The sequence below is a fragment of the Dermacentor andersoni genome, chromosome 1 (assembly GCF_023375885.2).
Source record: "Dermacentor andersoni chromosome 1, qqDerAnde1_hic_scaffold, whole genome shotgun sequence".
NCBI lineage: Eukaryota > Metazoa > Arthropoda > Arachnida > Ixodida > Ixodidae > Dermacentor > Dermacentor andersoni.
In genome coordinates, this window is record NC_092814.1 from 114160044 (window position 1) to 114186426 (window position 26383).

The 26383-nt window shown below is 43.3% G+C and overlaps 1 protein-coding gene across 1 annotated transcript in view; it reads right to left on the bottom strand.

The window, feature by feature from the left end:
* Positions 1-26383, bottom strand: part of LOC126545702 (regulation of nuclear pre-mRNA domain-containing protein 1B) — a 64110-nt gene that overhangs the window by 36386 nt on the left and 1341 nt on the right. Inside the window, exons 2-4 of the mRNA XM_050193656.3 lie at positions 22561-22690; positions 17728-17888; positions 5709-5869 (exon numbers count right to left, since the gene is read on the bottom strand). Of these exons, the coding sequence (XP_050049613.1) occupies positions 5709-5869; positions 17728-17888; positions 22561-22690 (452 nt within the window). The remainder of the gene's footprint in view (positions 1-5708; positions 5870-17727; positions 17889-22560; positions 22691-26383) is intronic.

Consider the following 26383-nt stretch of genomic DNA (forward strand, 5'->3'; position numbering starts at 1 on the left):
ATTCCATATGTTCAGCAAGGGCACTCGAGGCCACATGCCGTTTCTTCACGTCATACTCATGCTGTTTCACACGTTTCTTGAAATCACCTGTCTCGCCGATATACTTGTAATCACAGTTCTTGCACATTATGACGCAGATTACACTGGGAAAATTTTCCTGTGGAAAATGTTTAATAAAAAGTTTGCGGGTCGGCACGTGCGCAATTTTGACGTCGTACCTGCACATGATAAGAGCAATGGTCTGACTTGTTCCAGGGACATATGGAATGGCAGCTCACTTCTTCGGAAACGACGTAGAACGCTGTCTTTCTGATAGTGACACTTCTTTCCTTACTGAGGACAAAAAGGACGGAAGGTAGCCACAGGTTCTTAAATCTTCACACATGGTCCCAATATGACACGTGCAGTCCTCCTGTCTTGCGCAAACAGTTTTTGCTTGCTGGAACAGTGTTGCAGGAACAGACCTTTTGTGTGAAAGCGGCTGTACCGAGTTAAAATGCAGGTACCGGCCTGTATGTGTGGGCTTCCTGAAGACGTTCAAAGAAAGGCCAGAGTCACCGCGCTTGACAATAACATCAAGAAATGGTAGACAAGCGTATGCTTCTTGCTCGACTGTTAAGACGAGCAGTGAAGGCAGCGAGAGCATCCTTGTGAATTATGCAGAAGCAATCATCCCCATATCCTAGGAAAACCTTTGGAAAAGGGGTAAAAGATGCAAACGCCCGACGTTCGACGTCCTCCATGACCATATTCACAGCAGAAACTAATATATATGCACCCATAGCCGTAGCATCCGTTTGCAGGTAAAAATTCTGTTGGAAGACGAAGTATGCATTCTGCGAACAGAACCTAAGGAAACGGCACAGGTCTGAAATGTCAATCGGAGACCTATCGGGCCGCGACCCATCAGCTTCGAGGGCAGCGGCGCAAACCTTTACAGCCAGTTTTACTGGAACACTTGTGAGTAATGACTTAACATCAAATGAAACCGCGACGTGCCATGTCTCTTCAATAAAGTCGCCTGAATTGCGTACATGAGCACCGCTTTTTTCAACGAGCGGTGAAATGATCCGGTGTAAGAAACCGGAAAGCTTGTAGAGAGGTGAGCTAGTGTAGTCGACAATGGGCCGCTAGGAACACCTTGCTCGTGTATCTTTGGTAGGCCATAAAGAGCAGGAGCTAATTCGTTGTGACAAAGTAGTCGGTAATGGAGTGATTTGTGCTGGGGCAGGACCAAATGGAAGTCGTCAGCTAGAAGCTTTTGGAAGTCTATTTGTAGTTTTCCTGTGCGATCACGCGTCAGGCGAGTATAGGTATTGGCGTCACTAACCGGTGCCAGCATCTTTTTGGTGTAGTCACCACTATCAAGCAAAACTGTTGCGTTTCCTTTGTGAGCCGGAAGAATGACAATGTCTGGATTGTGTCGAAGCCGGTCGATAGCCTCATGTTCCTCTAGCAACAGCGCGGAGTTAGAAGAAGGATTTTGAAGCCTAGAATGCACATTAATAACACGCGTGCGAGCTTCGTCCCGTCTAGTGGCGTCGACTTGGCTTGCAGCCTTTGAAACAGCACAAATCAGCTACTCCGTATCTCGTGTGGGCCCTGTGCTAAAGTTTAGACTAAGGCTCGGAACCGAGAGTTCCGCTTTGTCAGGCTTATAGGAAGAGAGATGTGGTACAGCCTCTCTTCGTGAACTTCAGGACGTATCACTTCAGGATGGTCGCAGCCTTTGCAGCTTGGCATGTTGCATGATGTCGTTATTTCGTGTTCCGACGCTTGCTTGAAAGTTAGCGTGCACCTGTATTGAAGTGAATTCAGCAGGGCACAGGAACTCTAGCCAGTGACGGACATAGAAGGTATCATTTTCCAGCATACGTACCTTAACCTTGCACTCCTATATTCTTGCTTGTAGTAGAAGTCGTTCAGCCCTTGAAATCACGCCGTCTTCTCGCATTTATTCAGCATGCATTTCTCCGGCCAGACGTGCTGCCGTCAAACTTTCGATTTCAGCTCTTGGAGTTTACACGAAACATGATGGGGACAGCAGGAATGCACCTGAAGTGTCCATATAATTGGCTCTCGCAATAGTATAATAAGAGTATCAGAGTCCCGTCGCACATCACTTTCCGCAAAAGAACTAACAAAATCGAACTTTCACCATGCGACAATTCGCTGCGCCGCAACAACGTCTTTCTTTCTTTCTGGGGCGGGGCCACCTAAGTGGGAAAAAAGAAAAAAACACAAAGGAAAGCGTGTTGGCCTAAATCGAATGCCTACTTTGGGCACCTAATGCGGCTACCGAAGGGATGTCGAAGAAAACGTGAGACGCTTGGTCCACAGAGAACCATACGCATACTGCTCGGTATCCTACACTGGCGACACAAGACTTTCCGGAGAGGTTTCAATAACATCAAAGTTATGACCTCAAGCAGAGGGGTTTCAGTCCATTGTTTCTTTTTCTCGTCTGCTAGCCAGGAAGCGTCTAAAGCTCTCGCAGGCCAAAATTCACTCGGCCAGAGAAAAACGAACGTGCACCAAAGTGCGCCGGGCGGTGGTCGGGGCAACACGAGAAAAATGCATGCGCTCTGGCTGGCTCCGGCAGCCCGTGAGTAGCGTGAACAAGAAAACTGAAGAGGCTGAATGTGCCTTCACGAATAAAAGTCAAAGTAGAAAAAATAAATAAGAACGTACTTATCTTTGCTGGCTTTACTGTTTAGACATCGATGCTTTGGCGCAGGTGAAAAACATGTTAACCCTTTGAGGGTCGATTTTTTTCGCCATATGCGACCGCTGTGCTGCTCTGGCTGTGCCCAGCCCTTAACGCATCTCCACCCATCACGAAAGAACAATGGCAGGAATCTCTCAAGAGCAGCAATCTCCACATTCAACTCCAGGCTGTCCAGAGGGCCCACGACACTGCGGCGGAACTTCATCTCCCGGTCCCATCGTGGGCGGAGCCACCGTCTTGATCTTCTGGAACCTTCGGTTTTGGCTCCCCAAGATCTGAGTCCCTCAGGATTGAAATAAAGTTCTTGTCATGTCATGTCATATGGGACCGCCCAGGGTCAATTTTTTTTTTTTGCAGATTCCGATTCTTCTTCCGGATTTATTTCGAAAAAAAATTACCGTAATTTTTCTAGGGTGACAGTAAAGTGAGAAAAAACATTTTGCATTGGTATATATGCACTCTTCATTCATGAATAACAACCATAAAAAAGGAAATAAACTTATCAGAATTAAAATTTTGATACATTTTTATGCACATAGTTCAAGGCTTTGAAAATCCGCACATGAGAATATTTCGCAAGCCTCAAATGTTCCTGCTCTTACACTAATACGTACGTCCATAGCGTAATCGAACTGTGTAGGTGTGCGCACTCAAAAAAACTGTTTGGTTGTGTGCCCATCAAAAAAAGCAACACGTGTGACAAACTTCCGCTAATCTTCATCTTATCGCAAACCAGCTAGGGCAATTACTTTTCGCAAGTCTTAAAAAAAAGAAAAACGGAAACGCATGCACGGCGGCATCCTTCCTAGGCGCACCCCTGTGAGCACTAAACAAGCGAGAAACAAGCGGTCGCCCTTTGAGCGATTAGGAACGATAGCCATCAGTTTCGCAAGCGCAAAAAGCCGAAACCTCCAGCGAAACAAAATCCAAACGGCCGCCCGCCCGCGCGCACACGAATGCACAAGCGGTGGTATATAGACGCGCGGGAGCAAACTAGCGCTAAAACAAACCATGCAACGAAAACTGAGAGAGGGAGGCGCGCGAAAAACATTCCCTGTATCCCCACATAGTGGCAGCACATGACAGAAAAGAAAGTTAGGAAATTGGCGCGCTTTTTAAACGCACAGACGGCGCCGTAAATATACGGCATCGACCATTTTCGGACTTGTTCGCGGCGCTGTATATTTAAGTCATTGACCGTCAAAGGGTTAATATTCTTCTCTGCGGCATGACGGCGCAAATGAACCAACACAACACTTCGTCTCATAGTACCTCGCTGTGTGCTTTGCCAACTTGTATGATAGTGTGTTGATTTGGCTTGTCTCGTTGTATGGTGCGATGTACGACTTCATAAAAGTCAATGAACCTTTGTTATCAAATGTTTAAAAGAACATTAAACCCACAAAGTTCGGGAATCTAAAATCTAAAGCCTGGATTTGGAAATGTCAGTGCACCTTCCGCATCAAAAGTTTATGAGAACTTTATGCCCACAAGGTTTCAGAAGTAAAATCCATGAGCTCCGTAGATTCCGCGGCCTCCGTGAGATCCCACGACGAGCTTGCTCGCTATCAAAACGCCTTTGAAACTTTGTGCTCCGATAAGGCTCCTTGAGTTATGCGACTCCAGGTGCATGGCAGTTTATTTATTAATTTATTTATTTACAATACCTTACAGGGCCCAGAGGCCATTGAGTAAGGGGGATGAACAAGGATATTATAAGAAATGCAAAATATACAGGTCAAAAAAAGGGAAAGGAAAAGCATTGCACAGGGCTAGTACTAAAAAGCAGCAACAAACATAAGAGCAAAGTACAAAAAATAATTGAAGTATACAAATACAGCACAAATGTCTGACACGACTCAAGAAAAAAAAGTTGCCATGAAATCCAGCACGCATTCGTAATGTTCATGCTGAAATGTCTTTTCGAGCATAAAAAGGTCATTCTAGTCAAAATCAAGAATGATTTCCGGCACATGGGTTGTTTTGGTCGGCGGTACATGACAGCACGAAAAAATTTCGGGGGGGGTGTCTGAAACCCCATAAGACCCCCCCCCCCCCCCCTGGCTGCGCCCCTGCTAGAGCACAAACTAGTCAAATGCGTCCATAATGAAGCCCTTGGGACCTCCGAAACCCTTCATCAAAAAGGTCACTTGGTTCTGAACATCATGCAAGACAAAAAATGTTTATTTAGCATTAATTCAAGAGATGCTTAGTGAATTAAGTGGCTAATTTTCTTCCGCACATTTCGTTCAACGGATAATGCGACTGTAGTTGACGTTATGGCAACAAGATTCCAAGCACGCTCAGTGATGATATCCGGGAGTGACGCAAGGACAGCTGCAGAGCATTGAATGCCGCCTGCCTCCTCAAAATTCTTTCGTCAGCAGGCTCTTCATCAGTGCTGCTTTCGTCAACTTCCATCCCATCCTTAATGGCCTTGACTGTGTTTCCAAACAGATGATCACGTCAGTAGGGGGGAGGGGCTACCATAGCTGCTGCAGTGTACATACCCTCCCACACAGTGGTGCTTCCTAAATGAATTGCCGCTCGGTGGCGGCTACAGAGGTAAGTGTCAATGCCACTATGTGCATTTGTTGTAAAGCAACAAATCAGCCCTTGGGGACACCTATATTCTTTGGTTGTACAGACAAATTTGTCATAATGGTCTTCACTGTAGAGGCATTCACAATACACAAAAAAGATAGGAATTTGGCCAGGGCATACAATATCTTTCGTTACAGAGGTCATTTCGTTAAGGAGGTGTTTGTTGTAGAGACATTCGACTGTATAAAGTTTGTATGTGTGCAGAAAAGTGGGGAGGGAGGCTTTCTTGTGGCATTCTTAGCACTGCTGCAGTCACAAAGTTGGGAAGGGCATTCAATCAGCTACACGCAACTATGAATCTCATACCAGTTAATTTATACCAACATAATGTGTCTGGATAAGTAGAGTGTATGCATTTCATGACAATAGTGCTTACATCTGGTGGTTCTCCCGGCTTTTCTGTATCCTTGGGGGTGTCTGTCTTCTCCTCAGCTTCCTCACTAGCATCAGAAGGCTTCTTTCGCTTCGCCACAGGCTCGGCATCATTCCATAAAGGTGTGCCCTCGTGCGACGCCGGGGCTTGTCCCTTGCGATACACTGAGCCGGAGATATGACATTATATAAGACAAGCAAGCTGACATGCAATAAAGTGTGCCCGAATGTGCAAAAATAAGAGATTCCCAACTCTCTGTCCTGCACTTTGTTGCTCTGCAACTACGAGAATTGCAGCTGTTTTTTTTTTTTTTCCCGAAATCCTATTCAGAAAATTCTGATAGCAATTAGCCTCTTGCTATTTCTAATAGCTACTGACCCAGGAATCGCAGCATGAGGCCTCAATCTGTCAAGTATGTATCACTGAATGTAACAACACTACATAGGCATGAAGTGTGGCATGGCTTCATGGATTGACCTGACAAGACAATTTATTGGAGCAGCTGATCACATGACATAAGCCACTGACTAGGCATACTGGCAAACAAAGTTTTCGCTATAGATGTTGAAAGCAGAGCATGCTGAACCATCTCCTATGCCACCAAATCATCCTTTCCATTCCACCTTGCATTTCTTCACATTCCATATAGGACAAGATGAGCCACTGGCAAGAGAGAGAAAGAATGTGGGCCAGTTCACATTCCCAGAGAATCAACAATAGAGAGCCCTCTGATCCAGGCTTACTCCACATGGTATCTGAACAACCTTTGCTTGGGGTGGAAGGCAAAAAGACCTATATGGCAGCACTGGAGCACATGGCAGCATATGTCTTGGCACATGCAGCTTTTGCAGGTGCAGGACGGCTAAAACCACTAAATGGCGCTGACCAGTATGCATCAGTTGTATGTCATACAAAGTGATCACCTGTCCATAAGTCGTGGCGCTGCTTTGGCCTAATTAAACCATGCTGCATTTGGGCATTTTGAGCAGCCAGAATGATGGATGGTATACTTATTTGTTGCATACTAAAACTGTTGAGGCTTCATACTACAATTACTTGGTTAAGACCTAGGTCTTAAAGCAAAAGGTGAGATATATATATTTGTTGTCAGTAATATCCAACAATGAGAAGTCAGCAGGCACACACCAATTACTCGAAGAAGTCGTAGTTTCACATGAAGGGTGCAGCGATAAGAGCAATAGCATGTTCATTCAAAAGTTATGCAGATACCATGCAGTGTGGGAATTTATCTTATGCAAAGCATATTGAAAATAGGTGCCTCTACAGCTTGACTTAGTGTTCTGCAACACATTACCAGACGGACACAGTTGTCTCATTTCAGGAATCCCCAACTTTCTGTGCACAAGCACAAGTACAAGCGGGTGCGAGAGAGAAAATCTGAGGGGCTTTTGCTATTTGAATGTCTGACTTTGCCTAGGTGCTATAGAGAAGTTTCTTTGCTCGTTTTGTATGCATTTGTCCCTAGGCGAGCTGGCATTGTGGTTTGAGATCGTGCATGTGTGTTTGTGTTGATTGTCCACAAGTTTTTCTCATGCTCCTTGGATGCTGCTGGCAAGTTTGTTTCTTTATCGCAATGGTAACATAGGCAATCATGTGATAGTCGTGAGGTAATCACTGAATCTGTGAGATTGACAACTTTCTCGCATCTGCGGCGCTCGCATCGAGTCATTCATGCCATATTATACCTTTCTCGTGCCTAAGGTGCTCTACCTTCAAAATAACATCACTGATTCTCCCGGGGGAGCAGTATCTTCGCTCATGCAAGGCTTTACGTATGCTGCTCTCCGTGACTTTTGAAAAGTCGCCGAGAGCAGACCCCCTTTGAGTTATACCCCTGTCAAGCGGGTAAGTTAAGTGCACCTACGGGGAGTGCGCTTCAAGACCTTAAGTGACACTTTAGGCTACGCGGTGCTAAACAGGAAAACAGAGCGCACTCACAGTTTGAAAAAATTGGCAACAGACTATCAGCACGTTTTTTGAAGATGTAGATTCAAACGAAAAAATTCTAGAAAGTGACACATGTTGTGTCATGTTGTGTTTATGTTCATGTGTCATGTTGTTATGTGTCAAGTGTTTGATGTTGTATTATAAATAAAAACAACCATAATCTATATTTTCTCAAAAAATGAAAATATCTTTATTACAGAGTGTTGCAACTCGATGCCAGCAAGACGAATGCCTAGCCAATCCACAACAACATGGTGGCACACAACGAGACTGCATCTGATCCTGCTAAAACAGAATATGAGCAAGTTCTGTTCTGATTATTTTGTTAAAAGCTGTTCATCAACTAAAATGAACTTGTCTCCTTTTTTATGCATTACATTTTCTACCATGTAAACCACTGGCGGTGAGGCTATGCACTCGGCCAGCAAAGCACGTCCCGTGAACACACTCTGACTGGATTGCACTCTTCGCCAAGTTTAGATTTGGCAAAGTGCACTTAAACCGAGTGACACTCTCTGTAAGCACATTTAACTTGCCCACTCGAAAGGGGTACTAAATAAATATGCAAAAATATGTGCAAAAATCAGAACGCGGGAGCCGTGCAGCTAGAAAAACAGAAACAAAGCAGGTTCGTCCAATGTATCTTTAGCTTATCCCGCCTACCAATCTTTGCAGATTTTTTGCAGAAGAGCATTTATTTAACTCAAAGGAGGACTACTCTCCATGACTTTTGAAAAGTCACGGAGAGCAGCACACAAAAAGCCTTGCACGAGTAAAGATACTGCTTCAAGAGAGCAGGCTCGGTCTCTAGTACGGCCCCTACTGCGCTACCGGGAAAATCAGTGATGTTATTATGAAGGTAGAGCACCATAAGGCGCAAGGAAGATATAATTCGGCATCACCGACTTAGCACGAGCACCGCAGGCGCAAGTCTTCATTCATGACGTCCGACGTACCTTTAGACACAGCATTGAAGTTATCCGATTTGTCGTGAATTTCACAGCTTGTGGATGATCATCACGCACACGACCTCAAACTGCAATGCCGGCACACCTAGGGACAAACGCATACAAAACGAGCATAGGAACTTCTCTTCCGCAGTACCTGGGTAAACTCCATAGGCAATGTCGATTTCAAAAAGACAAGTCCACTTGTCGAAACGTTGGCTTCCGCTTTTACCTTGTTCTCATTTTGCCCATTGTCTTGAATTTCCATCTCCCGCCTTCCCCATGTTTTCCCTAGGCAAAGTCCGACATTCAAGAAGCAAAAGCCACCCACTTGTACTCGTGCCTGTGCACAAACACCTGGCAATTGCTGAAATGAGACATTCGCCCAGATGGACCAACATGTTTGTGTAAGGTGAGCAATGGTGTGATGATGCAAGCATGTTTGTGATGATAGCAGCAAGCCGACGTTCATGGTGATGGCATGAAAACTGATTTCCTTTACCTCTGCGAAAAACATTAAAGCCAGTTCTGTTACATTCTGGGCCAGTCCTTCAGGCATTACTATGTCACATCACAACTCAAAGCGTTGGCTGTCACAAGCGAAAAAGGGGGATACTTGCACAGTCGCTTTTAAAAGCAACTTGTTCATACGTCATGTGATGCACGCGGAGGAGCATGGTAAGGTTTACAGTTAAGTGTGTGCTGCATTTATGCATCTGTGACCTAATGAAAACTGGCGCACATGTTCTCACTTTAAGCAAATTGTTGCATGTGACGTGAAACACGCATTAATCATCTCAAAGCTCTAGTTGCCATTGGCATGAGAGAAGTATACATACGTCTGGAGCCTAATGGAGCATCAGACCCTGCTGGAGGACACTGGTTAGAAGTTCATTATTAAACTTTTCTTTTTTAAAAAGAAGAGGCTTTTTTTAAAAACTAAGCTACATGGAAACTTACCTACTGTAAAGTTCATGGTATAAGGCAAAAGTTTGTATTAATATTACACAAAGTAAGGTTCGTATTTTTACAGGCAGTATGAATTAGCATTTGCTTACAAACCCCACACCTAAGAACACACACGAACCAAGTTCAATTTGCTCATGCACCTCACAACGTTGGCGAAATGAGGAGCACCAGCAGCAGGGAGCGCACATGCCTGTCCCAAAACGAACATTTGGTGCTGCCACTCCCTTTAGATTTTCACTGCCACACCTCAAAAACTTTGCAGTCCACATAATTTCCAACACATGGTATGCGTGATGACAACGCACTTCAATGCACCAGCCTTCTCACCCCAACTTCTGACATTTGCAGCTGTAGCAGGTCACATGACCTATAAAACTCAGCACCCAGGCCATGCATGTATCATCGCACCCAGCACAGCATGGCAACAGTTCAAGCATGCCTCGAGTGTCGAAATAGATTTTACCGAGTGCCACTTTCAAACATGTCTGAACACTGCATTAAATACCAAGTGTCTCATCGCTTTCAGTATAAATATGAAATACTATTTGTGCAACTACAAACGAAAGAGGCTTACTGCCAGATTACATTACTCATGCTCAGAAGCACCTTTTTCTTTTATCTTTATTAGTGCAGAACAATTGCTTTCTGTTCTAGTTATGTACTACTGCCAAATATGAAGAAGAAGCATTGTCAGCTGTATCTATCGAGTAGCAAGAAATGGTAAGCACACTAAATGACTTTTTTTCATAAGCAGCTTCTTTTCACAAATGGCAAAATCTGAACTTGTCCCTGCTGCCTAAGAAATGTATGCCAAAATCAATTGGTCATTTTAGAGCACTCTAGCAGCACTACAATGTTTGTATAACACAGCAATTTAGCTCCAGTGCCAGCAATAGTGGGCTACAATGGTGATAATGAAGCCAGATTACCACCATTAGAACCCACATATTCTAAGAGCTTGAAAGTTGTCTTACATGACCTTTGTGGCCCTGCTGGATCACTCGAATATAACCAGCTGAAGATAGCGTGCACAAAAGATTCTGAATTTTTTATTTATTTTTTTCATTTCACACAATGCTATTCTGGACTCTACAAATCACAACCACAGTACTGCAGTGAGGTGACCAAGACGTGTGTTTTTAGCCACTGTTAGCAGATAGACAAAATCCAAGTAGTAGTCATCCAGTTTTCACTTGGCTACAATACTGCTCAATGGTGCACAGTCTGGTCAACTAGCCAGCCTTGTGGCTTAGCACGCCCTTCACCCCAATTGTCGCTTTGCTATCATGCAAATGCACTGCCAAAACTACAATCCCCATCCCCAATGTCTGCATTCTAAATACATGACGCAGTGGAAAACTTCCCCAGGACACTGCCCATGCATACTGGTGGGAGTGACAAACACCCCAATACATATGATGTGCACCAAAATGCAAAAAATACCATGTGATTTCAGGATGTCTAGCAAACGGACATTTCCAAATTCTCTGAGTTTTCCAGGTTTTCCCTAAGTGCCTTTGCAAAATTCCCTAAGTGACACAGAACTTTATTTTATGTTCCGACGGGCTGACACCATCTCGCCCAATGCTATCACTCTCTAGTAAGCATGTTAAATAATAAACGACTTAATCCAGTTTGAATGGTAAGGAGTAGTGTATTTTATTCAAAAAGAAAACAGATGAGAGGGGTTAGTAAAATGCACAGCGAATAAAATATCAAGATAGTAAAACCCATTGCAAATCGAGTCGAACATTTTCAAATACAAATAAAAAGGAGATGCATACAGAAGCAAATATTTTCTAATATGAGCTCTTTCTATCAACTGATAGCAAGCTCATTGGTATGAGGCCCGAAATTTGCCACAAGTGAGATTCTCTCTCAGAAGCTGGAAAGTCAACCTCAACTGTCCTGACTTACTCTTAGCTGTGCACAGCACCTCAGTGCTGCATTTCACTGCTTTAAAGAGTTTATTTTCTTTTGGCTGAGGGACACCTGCAATTCGGTGTCAGCCAACACTTTGTTTTTTGAGCTCAAAATCCTTCAAAAAAGCGGCGGCACACTTCCTTCCCCATTCATTCTTCAACGTGTCAGTCCTTTCTGTTCTCGTCCTCCTTCCACCGTGTGTTTGCCTCACGGACCATTTGAACCACCCTCTTGATCAGTTGTACAGTCAACGTCCGATTTTTCGGACTCCCTAGGGGCTGCGAAAGCGTCCGAAAATATGAATGCAAGTCCTTTAGTGCCCTTAGGGGGCTCAAATCGCCACAGGAATGTCTGAAAAAAGCTCTGAAGGCCTCCCAGTACACTTATTATACATATCAGTGCTCGTACTCTGACAGGAGACGGCGGGTGTACGCATGTATAATAAAGGTATACATACTGTGTCCCATGACAATTGCCCCTTCCTAGGCTTTGTTACGTTTCGCCTCCAACGTGCAGTATAGCCGGCGCGGATGCAACGGACGCCGGGGCTTCGTTCAAAGCGGCGGACACTTTGGCCAGTTCAGCGCTGCCGCAACGCCTCCTGCCAAGCGCGTCCAGGCATGTTTCAATGCCACGTGTCTTCGTGTGTGTGTGTGTGCATGTTGGTGCCCACGCTTGTCAAAGCGCGGCAGCCGGGGAGAGGAGCTCCCCAACGGTGAAGCGAGGAGGTCTGACCTGCGCCGGCTCGGCGGGTACGTCACTTCTTGTCACAACGTGTCCGTGCGCCTCATCCGAGCCGTTCCTTCTTGCCCTCGACTCCGAGAGTATAAAAGCAGCTGCCCCCGGACGCCAAGAGAGAAGCTTCGATTTATTCAGCCGAGTAACGTGGTCTCCCGTTTCTCCACTTCGGTCGACCTGACCGGCCGCTCTTTTGCGATGCTAGAACAAACTAGTTGTTCTGTTAGCAGTCGACTCATCCTTTGCCAGGACCTTCGGATGCTTCCAGCTGTGCCCCAGGCCGCCAGGCCAACGTTACCCTTGGGGCTTGCGACCCATTTGCAACAGCTTGTTATACTTCACCGCAATACTTTGCGTATGCTTCACCGTGTAACATTAATGTATTGAGGTGAAGCTAACTTCCGGAAACCGGTATTATCCAATGCACCGTGCTTTCCGAGCTTCGAAGCCAATCGCGATGCTTACAAACACGGAGTCTGAGTCATTGCTGACATCGGCGAATTCTTTCAATGAAAAACACGGCGCCAAACGGAAGGAAGCTTAATAGTGAATGTCGAAGCTGCTAGGCCCAGAGTTGCCAGCGGATTTGTGTGCGAGAGCGCCGTTTCGAGGCGGAGTGATTATCAAAATCACGGCGGTGGTGGCTTTGATTCATGCCATTTCGGACATGTGATAAAGGCAAAACATCTGAAAAATCAGACAGCGAATGGTTCTTGCGTCCAAAATTTCAGACGTTCTTATACATTGACTCCATAAAGTACATGGTGGTGCCGCGAAGCCATCCGAATAATCGGGCATGTGCGGAAAATCGGTTGTTGACTGTACACTGGCAACTTCTCCAGCCGACGACACGGCATCAAAGACAATTCGTTACAATTCCTCTCTGTTACTCGAGCCAGCATAGCGAGACTTTTGTTCCCTTTCAATAAAATTACAGTTAATTTTTTCATGATAGAAGCACATATTCCCCGAGTATTTCCAGATTATTAAAAATCCCGGAGAATTCCCGGTTGGTAGACATCCTGGATTTGAGTGATACAATGGTCCATATCGCATGCCCACTGTTCATCTTTTGGTCCTTGTATGTGCCCTTTTCCAGAAATAAATTGAGTTGCAAGTCAGCACTAGTTTATTTCTCCTTGCCTGAGCATGTCATCCTTGTGAGTGCTGCAGCTCTTCCATGTTATGCACAACACTAAATATTTTGATGACCATTCTACTTCCAAAATGACCTTGAACTAACCTACCGTTGCTGCATAATATGGCAGATGTCCCTTAACCCCTAAAAATGGAAGCAATTTCTTTTAGCAGCAAGCGCATTAACTCACAAGTTTTTCTATTCGACTGATAATACCATAATGGTACATGCATGTAACAGCCATTTCTTCTAAAGCCTTCAAGTCTCTCAATTATCTAAGTAGAAAATTGTATAACACGTTCTAATCTAAGGAAATTAGCTTACTCAACCTTTGTTCATTCGCAAAACTGAATTCGCTTCATTCATCAAGATAATCTTATCCGTATGTTAGGAGCTGTTCAGAATAGAGCAGCCAGGTTCATCTCGCTTAAATACAGCTGCCTTTCCAGCATTAGCCGAATAAAACAAGACATTTAACTTCAGTCATTGGAAACTCGATGTGCTATCACTCTTTCAAGTTCTTTTCACAGGTACAGGGTGGTGGTCCTTTATGAAAGGGTACACGCGAGCACGTGGCCCGTGCTCTGTGGAGGCTGCTTAGAGCGCCAGCAGGTGGCAGCAAGGAGAAGCACGACTGCTTGTGGTGTCATCTATAGGCGGCCAGGATAACCAGGCGTGGCTGATAGGCACGTGCCTGCTAGAATTAGCTGGAACCCCCTTCACATGACTGTTGCGCAAGGAGCGGGGGCCTGTAGCAACGTCTGCTGCTAGCAAACCGCATTGGGTATGCAAGTGCACTGGAAGCGTGGAAGTGCCAACATACGCGCAGTAGTCATTTGGTACTCCTGGCATAACTATGTCCTCGCAACTCTGTCCGTCCGTCTGTTTGTCCATCTGTCTAAAGTTTGACACGATGCACTGCATGCATAGGTATACATGAGGTAAGTACATATATGGAGGTATGTATACAGTTGAACCCACTTATAACGATACCGGTTTTAACAATATATCGGTTATAACAATGAGAAGCTGCTGCACCGTCGACTTTTTGCATGTTTTCCATGGTGAAATAACCCGGTTACTACAATGCCCCGATGCCGCATTATCGGTTATAGCGATGAAATCTGGCTGCTGGGTGTCCGAGCCGAAAGGTAGTGAAATGCCAAATCCTTGAAAAGAAAAATGAAAACGAGAAATTCAAGCCGCTCCACGATGGGCCACTGTTCCAACAGCCGCCGCGCGCTCATTTTCCAGCCATCTCCGCGCAGCTCTCTTCCGTCACCCTTCCACCCCTCTGAACACAAATGGGCTGCGCCCATAGCTCTATGCCGCCCCACCCTCCGAAACACAAATGGACTGCGCCAACTGAGCCGCAAGCAGATTGCTCACATGTTGCTCGCTGGCTCCTCATTCAGTGCAATTCTGCAAACAGCTTAACCGCTTGCGCTCATTTTTGTTGGTTGTGTCGAAGTCGTTCCTGGCCATGTGGTTTCTCAACTTCGCTTGACTCGCTGCCGAAACGAAAGATGGCGGATCTGCCTGCTGATCATCGGCAATGCACGACGTTGCCGGTGAAAAGAAAGCACACGGCTATAGATTTGGAAACTAAGTGCTTCTAACCGATGAGACGATCATCGTGAATGTGCTTTCATCGGATAGCGACGGCGACGACGGCAGCGATGACACGGTAGGGCAGGCTGCCTCAATGTTGTCCTCACAGGAGGCCCGGCATGATTGTCCCTCCAGGGCTTTGTTTTCGCGAGGAACCTTCCACTACACTATGTGAGCGCTTGGATGCCTCGGAGAAGGATTTCGGCAAGCTTCGCGTAAAGCATGCATGGCTGATGGACATAGGCTTTTCTCACGCAAGCCAGTCAGATGTACTTGGTGAGATGCTTGTGGCGATTTCTCCCGAGCGTTTCTTCTGGATTTTTCAAGCTGACAGGCTGCCACGGCAGCCATCTCACAATTTTTAAAAGGCCCCTTTTGGGGCCACCAATGCGATGCCTCGGCGGTGCTCACATATCGCTTGCCACCCGTGACACCTCTTTGCAGTTGTTATAGCAGAGGCATTCTTTAACGCCGACAGCCGCTGCTTGTTACACGTGATTGGAGTGCCCAGGAAGCAGTTAAACGAGTGAACACAATCAGCAGCCAAGCGAAGGAAGGTGGTGGGGCCTCCCTGCCTATATAGTTTTCTCATGTCAGCTCTGCAATCCCGTTATTTTAATTTTTTCATGCAACCCGGTTATAACAATTATCGGTTATAACAATGGAATTTTCGTGGCACTTGAATATTGTTATAAGTGGGTTCGACTGTATATGAATGCCTTATGACTATGTATGAGTACAGAGATTTATGATTATGACTATATATAGTGAATACTGAGAGTTATAAGTATAATAAAGGTTAATAAAGACAAATAAGATTAGTTATGATAAAATTAAATAAGCTTAACAATGATTGAGTCTGATTAGAACAGTGATGCTGATTAAAATCAATTTATGTTAACTATTAGACTAATCAAGAGTTACTAAGGTTATATCAGCAGAGCCTATATCAATAATAATTAAGGGGACCTTGAGATTAGTTAGACATAATTAAGTTTTCTTAATTATTCCTTATATACAAACACCTCCATCGTAACATTAACTAAGGCTAATTAATTAAGCAAATGTCATAAAAATAACTAAGCCTGATTAATGAATTAACGAAATTACATTTATTTACCTAAGCTAAAATTTCACCTGAGTGCACTTCTCTCCAAAACCGCTCCGAATCAGGTGAGGTTTATTCACGCTATGGGGGGAGTGGGAAGCCAGAGCTCCGTACTGCAAAAAAGTACCCAGAAACTCTACTGGAGTTGTCAAAGTGGGCATAAGCCTAACACCGAATTTCAAGTTGGCCCACCCACAAACTTAAGCTGGCCCACCCACAAATTTCAACTTGGTCCACTACCAAATTTAAGTTGGGCCACCACCAAATTTAAGTTGGCTCACTCCCAAATTTCAAGTTGGCCCACCACCAAACTTCAAATTGGCCCACTCCCAAATTTTAAGTTTGCCCACCCATATTATAGGCTTCCACATGCATTTTCTGCGGACCCTACGTATCTCTATGGTTACTGTCTCTAATCAATTCTTTTTCAATTGTTCCTGATTGCTTACAAAGCTACCAATCCTCTACATTTACACTATTATAAAGACTAAATGTCATAACTTCGTACATTACGCTTTTTTGTGCAGATACAAGGCATTACACCTTTCACGTGGCGGACAGATCTTGCTGCGGTATGCGCCAAAGAATGCATTAAAATATGCTGACAATGCCTATTAACCAGCGGGCATATGTTGGTACTTCTACATTCCCAGTGTGCTAGCGTACCGAGCGTGGTTTGCAAGCAGGAGACGCTGCGTTGCAGGCCCCGCCTGTTGTGCATCCAGCTGGCATGGGAGGCAGTCCAGCAGCCGCTAGCCTATCAGCCGTGTCTGGTTATTCTGTCTGGCAATAGATGACACTACAAGCAGACGTGCTTCCCCTTGCTGCCTGCTGCTGGCACTCTAAGCAGCCTCCTCAGAGCACAGGCCATGTGCTCGTGTGTTCCCTTTCATAAAGGACCACCCTGTACCACAGCACATATCACAATGCCTTTACAATATGCGCAGTTTCATGCACATTCATGGTCAAATGCAAGCATTTAACTCACCACCATTGCTTTGTTCTATTGCCCATTGGAACGATCTTCCAGACCACACAGCATCCGTATCGAACCACAAAACATTTCACAATAACTTCAATATGCTGTACTCCTAATATTGTATGTTTCACTGTATTATAACTGTTTCTAACCTTTGTATCTGATGGTATTTCTTTCCCAGATTATACATATATATATACATAAATGTTACCCCCTGTACTCAATGCTCTCAAATGGGACTATAAAGTATTGTAAATGAATAAATAAGTAAATAAACAAACAAACAAATAAATAAATATAAAAAATAAACAGAAAATGTCAAAACTTGGTTTTAAACAGCTACCTCATTCCACAGCACCTAATATGTTTCATGTTTAGTGAATTAATATTAAAACAGGCACATTCACAAGGCTAAGTTCCGTAACACTTCCAAGTCAAGCAACAAAAATGTGCATTATTAAAGCTGTGATAATACACAATAGCATAAAAAAAGAGAAGTCCGTTTCCCCTGGTAGTCATGCTAGCATGCAGAAAGTTCCTAGCTCATTTCAGCAGCAAGCAAAAGCTCCTTTCAGCAGTCTGTACGAAACCAACAAGCGAGAAAAAAGTAAATGGCACAAAAATATGGGAAGGTAGACCACCTGTATCTTGGCCAGAGTCTTTCACCGTTTCTGTTTCAGTCACCTTGTCTGAGAGATATTGGCCAAAGTCCGAAATCTGATGTGTGTCAAAAACACTTCTCTCTTTCCACACACTAAGAATTCTCCGCAAGCCTGCATGTGTCTTCTGGTCTGTATCTCTCCTGTTAAAAAATGCGGCATGAAGTCAAGCATGACGCCACGTCTGTGCTCCTGCACAAGGTACAGAACAAATATTAAATACAATGGCTACAAAAAGAAAAATATTGCAACGCTCCTAACCCACAACACCACATGACACACACAACAGGCTCAATGTCTCATTATAGTACAAGAGGACTCTGTCGGCACGATGACATTTCTGCTGCCCATTTCACCAACACACTTGTAGACTAAGAAGGCACTGCAATGAACCTTTACTGCAAGGTTCTGCACCATCACCTAGCGATGGCGACTAGACAACACAAAAATAATATTAACTGCATGTGTGCGCCACGCAACCACATATTTTAGCCATGTGCTCAAAACTGATATTTCCAAAATGGCCGAGAACATAGTCCCAAAATAAATCACCAATATTTGTGCTTTCTACAAGTGTGAAAATGAGGCTGAAAGTTAATTTTAATAAGTTGGAGCCCTTTCATAAATCTTTCGATTAACAAAGAATTTTTTTTTTCATTGTATAAGAATAAGATCTCATTAATATGTTCTCTTTAATATCACTTGTAATCATTGTTTACTGTGCTATACTGTTAAACAAGGGACAAAATAATAGCAATTGACACGTGTATGCAAATTGCGACTTTATAGTTTCATGGTGAAGAAGAGTGAAAATTCTGCATTTCTTGAAGCAAAGTAGACAGTTTGGCGAGTTGGTTAATGTTATTTGAAATAGCACAAACGGTACAAAAGACACCGGGAGAAATTTGTCCTGTGTACTTCCTTCTGTTTTTTTAGCCCAGTTGACGCAATTTCAAATATGTTCATTTCCTGTTACTATTCAGCTGCAGCAGCTGCAAAAGGCAATTTGCAGCTTTCCCCTCCTCTGGCACTTCACATGCTTTTATGAAAGCATACAAACTATGTTCAAAACAGTGGTTACTCCATGAAACTGTGTTACCTGGGTCTTCACACACAGTAATTCATTAGTTCTATCAATGATTCAGAGCTTACTCATTTTAAGAAATGTCCCCATTTATTTAATACAAATTCCAAAAACACTGTTTGCCACAGCATTGAGCAATGGATCAGTTTTATTATGCTATATAAGCAGATTTTTTTTCGAAGTTGAACACAAACTGCCCGAAAAGAATAGCAGGTTATACACTCTTTTCATATTCCCCCTTCTTCATGCAATTTGTGCTTAAAAGTAGTGTGTGTCATTTGCAATACCACACAGCCAACAAGCCTCTGTTATAGTTCTGTTACATGACAAGCTCTTAGCAATGTTTTTCTTCATTTGATTACCAGTTAATTAGCAAATGTTAGTCATCATTGGTGCCTGAAAGTTATGTAGGTGGGTATTTAGGTACCAAAGATGCCCAAATGAGGACTATAACTTTTAATAAAACTGTGAATATTTTCGGAATGCTTAGTGACCGTTTTTGAGCTACACTTTCTGCACTAGTTCAAAAAAGTGCAGAGCTCTCACATTTAATCCTAATATACCATCCATGTTCTAATAGATCAGATGCCATTCTCAGACCAGCTTCACACAAACATTTCGCAGTAGTGCACCTGCGCTAGAAGTGCAGGTGCTGGGCAACATTTTTACTGCAGACTATGCAGCAGTTAAAGAGATTAGCTGCATCGAGACAAACATTTTCCATTCAATTCATGCAATCGGAGCCTAAAGATCAGGTTATGAGAGAGAGACAGAAGAAAGAGGAAAGGCTGGGAGCAGACAATGGGTCTCTATAAGGGCTATGTGAAACAAGATGGTGGGCATTACAGGCAGAGGTTTAAAGTTTTGTGCAAATGCTTGCCATATCTGGCAATAACTTCCACAACTGTGTTAGTGATGATGGTGTGTCCCTTGCATCTTGTCAATACTACAATTTAAGGAAGATCAAGGTAGCAGTACCAGCACTGCTTCATAGTTCAAGCAAGTTCGCTTGGAAGTGTGCAGTTGTCGAAAGTTCACTTCTTTCAAGCAAGCATACATGTTAATACAGGTTTCCTTTACAGCTTCACAATGAGCTGTAATGTATGAATATCAATAAAAAACAATTGTTCTAAAATTGATACGCACTTTACCAGAAATGAGAAGTCATATAAAGATTTACAATCAAGCGCATGTGGTAAACATGTTCAACTTGAAGTGAATAGCTCTAGGACTAAATAAGCAAAGATTCACTGCCCCCTGCTGTCACCCAGGCTAAATTGCAACTTATTTGGGCATAGAAAACTGAAACTGGAGCTCTGATCATCTGATAATTAAAAGTAGTTCAGCAGTTCAAGCACAGTGTCAGTATTACAGTGTGAAGACGTACTGCAAAACTGTTCATCCTGAAACTCTGCCAATGCCAGTGTCCTACAGCGTCTTGCACGTGCCACAAGCACTGCATTGAACACTTCACTGATACCTTACTTTAATGCTGTAACATGGCACACATCAGGGCTTTCAACTAAAGTAAAAAAAAAAAATTGAAAAAAAAAAAACAAACTAAAAGAGGCTTTCTTGAAACGCTATACTTCCACATGTTGCAGCATCACTCACCATACCCAACTCCTAAACTGGGGACATTACTTTTCATAGATAACCATGCCTGCTTGCATTTTTGCTATGGCATTTCAAAAACCATCAGCTTGTTTGGCATTAGGCATCTAAGTTGTCATAACAACTGTCCTAAAGATATCTTGCTACTCTACAATGAACTTGAGCAAATGAAGTTGCAAATGAAGCAACTACTACAGGGCCCACACATCCCCATTGCTATGAAACTGCCTATCCTGAGCCCGGTGCTGCAGATTCAAAGCACTCATGCTGCAACCTCAATGTTATTCGCGGAAACAGCCAATTTTGATCATCACATTGTGCACATAACAAGAACTAAACATTGCTTTCATTATGTTGTAGAGGCAGTAGCACTGTACTGCAGCGCTGCCACTCGAGAACCATAGTTACAAAAACCACAGCACTAGGACTTAGGGCCACAGTAATTCATGTGACACAGACTCAGCTGTGAGCGATTAAGGACACAGAGGAACCCCAGAGTACTGGAGAGTGAAAACTCAGCTCAGCTGGTAGCAGTCATTTCTGCAAGATGACCGATTTTCTATTTGCGTCACTTTCTTCAGTAATCATTCATTCTTGCCCTTCCATCTCATCCTATTTTCTTTTGTGGGCTAGTGACACTAACTGCAGCACACCTTTAGATCCACCCTCCATCATGAGGTTGTGACAGATATTGGTTCGAAAGCTGTGCTTTCCACTTGAAGGGCTGACACCAGGAACACTCTAAGTGCGCACTAATGAGTTACTTGTAACACTGACTTCTGTGTTAACATGATTGCATCTGGTTTATTGTAAAGGGCATACATCACCCCCCCCCCCCCTCCACCTCATGCTGCAGCCATTTTGCTTCTTTGCCACTCAAATATGCAACAAAGAGACAAGCAGAGGCACAGTGAAACACGAGACTACCATCTTTGTCACTACAAAAATAGCCTAGAATACTTTCCTTTACAGGAAGGAAAGGCAAGGTACCAATCCCAATATGTGTGATTGATGGTTCAGGCAAGATGCCTTTGGAAGTCTTGCTAGATGCATGTTGTGAAGGGAGAACACAGTATCATACTAGGGCTAGGTTTTTAAGAATCATAGTATCATGCATAACAGGCCAACTAAATTTATAAGTGGAGATGCACTCTAATCAACCAGTAATTAAATGTTTTATCTAGGAGACTAATTTTATCACTAACAAAATAAATTGCTTTATGCAAGAAAAAGGAACAGCAAACAACTCTGCAATATTTCAACAAAAAATTAGATAATCTGAGGACCTGAAATTTCATTATCAGTAAAAGCAACACAAGACCTGCATCACCTATGCACCTGCATCAGCACAACCTATGGGCCACCTTAATGGAAGTATCTTTCCTCTTTGAGACCAACTGCAAGAGTAAAACCTTAACACATAAGCTAGAATGTGTGCATTATAGCACACATGCTAGCATATGTGCTTCAGCAGTGCCTACCCTTATCCCTTGAACAAAAAACATCAACACAAGAAGGCTGTCAAATAACAGCAAGTAAAAAACAAGGGATAAACGTAATACATATAGACTGTGTTCACTTCATTTTTTACGCACTGTTATTTGACGATCATGAATAACCAACTAGCCTAAACTTCAGCTCTAGACAAGGAGATCATTGGCTTTTTATTTCCACAGTTGGCATTGTTTAGGTTGCTAGTTTAGAAGGCAGTGACCAAATCATCACAACTTAAGCAGCAACTTCTATGGAGAAAAATTTAACAAGTATTTTAGCTGTTAAAGGCAGTTCTCACAGTACTTCAATGACATATAAAAGAACAATGCTAATCACTCCAAGAACCACTCCACCTTCTCATCTTTAGAAGGAACTGACACATTGCATGTGGCTTATGTGCATATCTAAGGCTCCAGTCCAAAAGTTCCACCAGAAAACAGAACCTTCAACAACAAGACAAAGTGTAACATATTGATTTGATAGTAGATTGTTTTCTTAAATGTACTAATAAACAAAAGCACTCAAAAGATACACAGCTCTGCCACTAAGTGCCATGCAATTAACATTAACATCAAAGTTGCACTCTCATTAGGATACCAGAAGTACACTGAAGGGAAGCGTACACTGAAATGTGAGCAAAGGCTTTAGCCAGAACAGTGGCAAACTCCCTGGTGAATTCAGGTCCTTTCTTCTTGCTATTCTGGATGACATCATTTGCAAGATACATAAACGTCAGCTTCCGAGCTGGTTTGGCTGCAAAGGAAAAAATAAATGTGCAGACTTTAATGAGTGAGCGCTCAAACTATGCACTGCACAAGACTAGCTACCAGAGACTTCATGGGAAAAAAAATTCAAACACTAGCACAACAGCATTCTGCACCTTGCAACATTTTAAAAAGTAAATATCAGCCAGATATATGCAAATTTCACTTCAGTGTGATAAAATGCACCAGGGCAGTAGACACCTATATATCTCTTGCTGTGTTGCCTTAACCACTAAAAGGAATAAAGCATAACACATAAAACTGCCAGTAAACATGGTATGATTGTGGACCATAGAATTGTCAACATGGATCAAGTTAAGCAAAAACATGAAAAAATGTAAAAATACAGTACCTAGAACAGCGCTTTTAGCATCTGCATCCACCTCATCTGAGCATGTGACACAAATAAAAAATTTATAACCAGTTGCAAGTGAACATACTGATAAGATGTTTTCAGACAGGCAAAGCTTGAATCTTCTCACGATAGAACACATAAATGAGCAATTATACTGCACACAAAGCCACGCCATTACCACTTCTTTCAGAGTGACTGGCTCATGCAAATGCATAAAAAATTTAAGCAAAATAACCTTTAGGTCACAAGTTGCGTTTATTCATTTACAAGACACGAGGGGTACCCACACAAGCAAAAGTTTGGAGACCAATGGAGCTGCAAAAAAAAAAAAAAAAATGTTTCTTCGCAGCCTGGCCATGCCGGCTGAAACCAAGTGGTAGAGCCTATGCTAGTGTTTGACCAATCCAATGAATCGAAGCAATTCCACATTAGAGAACTGTTCTAGAAGAAATTTGCATTTTCTGGTGACACTGTAGTCTCCAAACTTTTGCTTGTGGGTGTAGATACTAGACTAAGTTAGACCTCTGCATGCATTAAAGAAGGAATTACATTTTCAGGAACTGCAACACATATCTATATGCCTGGCATGCTACTCCAGGATGAAAAAAGAAAGGATAAAAGAAAAGAAAGGAAAAAAGAAAGGAGAAAGAGGAAGAAAGGATATAGTAAAAAAGGGAAGGTATGTGTGCATGCGGACACAAACACACACACACAAAGGCAACATTATCTTGGGGTCAGGGCGCACCGTGTGATTAAAGATATGTCAGGAGTGACATTTAAGGTATTCTTAAAGGCAGTCCTGCACATGTAGCATATTGGAATACTGCGCCAGTAATCTCAATGAAAATGACTTCAAAAATCAAGTGAAACAAATGCAACGCTGGCATGAACAATCATTATGCCTTATGAGACCATGTGATAAAAGGCATCCCCTAAAAAGAAAGAGAGAAAAAAAAAAACTTTACCAAGTGCCCATATTGTCATTCTGTCTCACACCAAAGAAAACACTAAAAATTCATTTCAATGGTGAACACAATAGCTGCTTTTTTTGCACCCTACTTTAATGTACTTACAGTAGCAGGAAAGGTTGTTAGTGGCACCTACATGTACCTGACACAAACTCTGCCTGCCGGCTTTCATGTGCAGGGCTGATAGCATCTGTTAATTGTGCATCCGCTGTTTCTAAAACTCTGAACTACAAAACTTCTCACTTATTGCACTTTTACATGACATGGTTGCATGATAAAGTTGTTTTTCATTGAGCTCGTTGTTTTTGTAAACATCTGAACTGCTTCACTGTGTACAGGGTGCATGGATGGATGGATGGACGGATACAACTTTGTTGAATATTCAGCAAAGTTTAACGCAATCTGGGCTTAGGTCTCTCATTAGGGACGTCAAGGCCCTGCCTCAACATCACCTCACGGGCTTGCTGGACTGCCCATGTCTGGATGCCGAGGTCTCAGCTGCACAGAGCTGCAGCCCACCTCGACAACAGGGTCTCCAGAGCAGCTGCCATCCTTCTTATAATTACATTGCACTCCCACAACATGTGTTTGAGTGTTGCTGGCCCTTCCTGGCAGAATTTGCACGTGTCGTCCTGGTGTTTATCTGGGAAGGTACATTTCAGATGGAATGGTTAGGGAAGGTGTTCGTTTGGAGCTGTCTCCAGGCGACCACCTGCCTCCTGTTCAATCTGGGACTCGGCGGTATATCCTTCTCGCGTTCAGATATGCTTCGGTTATTGTATCTAGTGAGCCTGTCCCGTTCTGTGCGAGCAGTGTTCGCTATCGTGCGATAGGTGTTGCCCTGTTCGGCGCTCATGCCTCACGCCGTCTGGTGCACCGTCTGATTTAGGTTCAGGAGTGTGTCGCCTTCCGTGGTGACATGCGCGGGGAATTAATTATACGATCATTGAGCTTACGGTTTCTGGTTACGGATTTCCGCTCCTAAGCATGAGGTTATGAGTTTGATTCACAGTTGGAGCGGCCACATTTCAGTGGGGGGGAAATGCAAAAATACTTGTGTGCTGTGCCTTTGGTGTACATTAAAAGAAATACCCAGATGGTCAAAATTAATCCCAAGCACCACACAACTGTATTCTTCACCAACTGTGCAAATTTGGGACATTAAACCACATAATTAAACTTTTCATTTACAATAATATATGCACCTGTACACAGAGAAGAAGTTCAGATAGTTACAAAAACGAGCTCAATGAAAAACAACTTTATCATGCAATTATGTCAGCTTAAAAGTGCAATAAGTGATAACTTTTGTAGGTGGGAGTTTTAGAAACGGCAAACGCATGGTTAACAGATGCTATCAGCCCTGCACATGAAAGCAACCAAGCAGTGTTTGTGTTAGGTACATGCAGGTGCCACTAACAGCATTTCCTGCACCTATATCTAAAACCAAGTTATGATTATATATCCAAGTACATCAAGGCAGGGCAACCAATCAAGTACCCTTTTGATTATTCAGATATAAAAACTGCAATTATCGTTAACCACGTAAATGGCTAATTCATATAGGTGTGTGTACTTGTCTGGGAATTCCTTCTGCATTTCAGTAACCAATCTTTTATGACAGCATCACACCAAGTGCAGTTATCTTTTCTGGCAGTATGCTCAGAAAGAGAAACGGTGAAATTGAAAAAGAAGAAAAAAAATTATTCTGGGGTTTTATGCACTACAACCACAACCTGATTATGAGGCACGGCGCAGTGCGGAACTCTGAATTAATTTTGACCGAACTGAGGTTCTTCAATGGGCACCTAAATCTAAGCCCACGAGCATTTCTGCATTTCACTACCACCAAAATGCAGCCGCTGCGGCCAGGATCGAACCTGCAACCTTGAGCTCGTAGCGCACCATAGCCACTGGACTACCATGGCGAGTAGTGAAACTGCTTAATTCAATGAGAGCAATGAAAGAAATAGAATTTATTTCCAAACATTGCCTCCCAATAGCATAAACTTCATCATAGTATCAGCAAGTGGCTGTTTGATTGTGGGGGGAAAATGGCAAGAGGAACAAGCAAAGAGCCACTGGCTGCAGTCTTTTCATTCTTTCAATGACCTTGCAGTGTTTTAATTATGGAATTTGGTGTCCCTAAGCAACACCAGGGCTAAGAGAGATGCCACAATGAAGAGCTCCAGGTTAGTTTCAACCACCAGGGGTTCTCTAACATGCATCCAATGCACAGAAAACATGCATTTAGCATACTGCCCACATCAGAATTGACGTCACAGTGGACATGAGGGCTGCAATGTGGCCTTGTTGGTAACGCAACTCGAATAGGTTTACCGTGGCACAATTAAAAGAC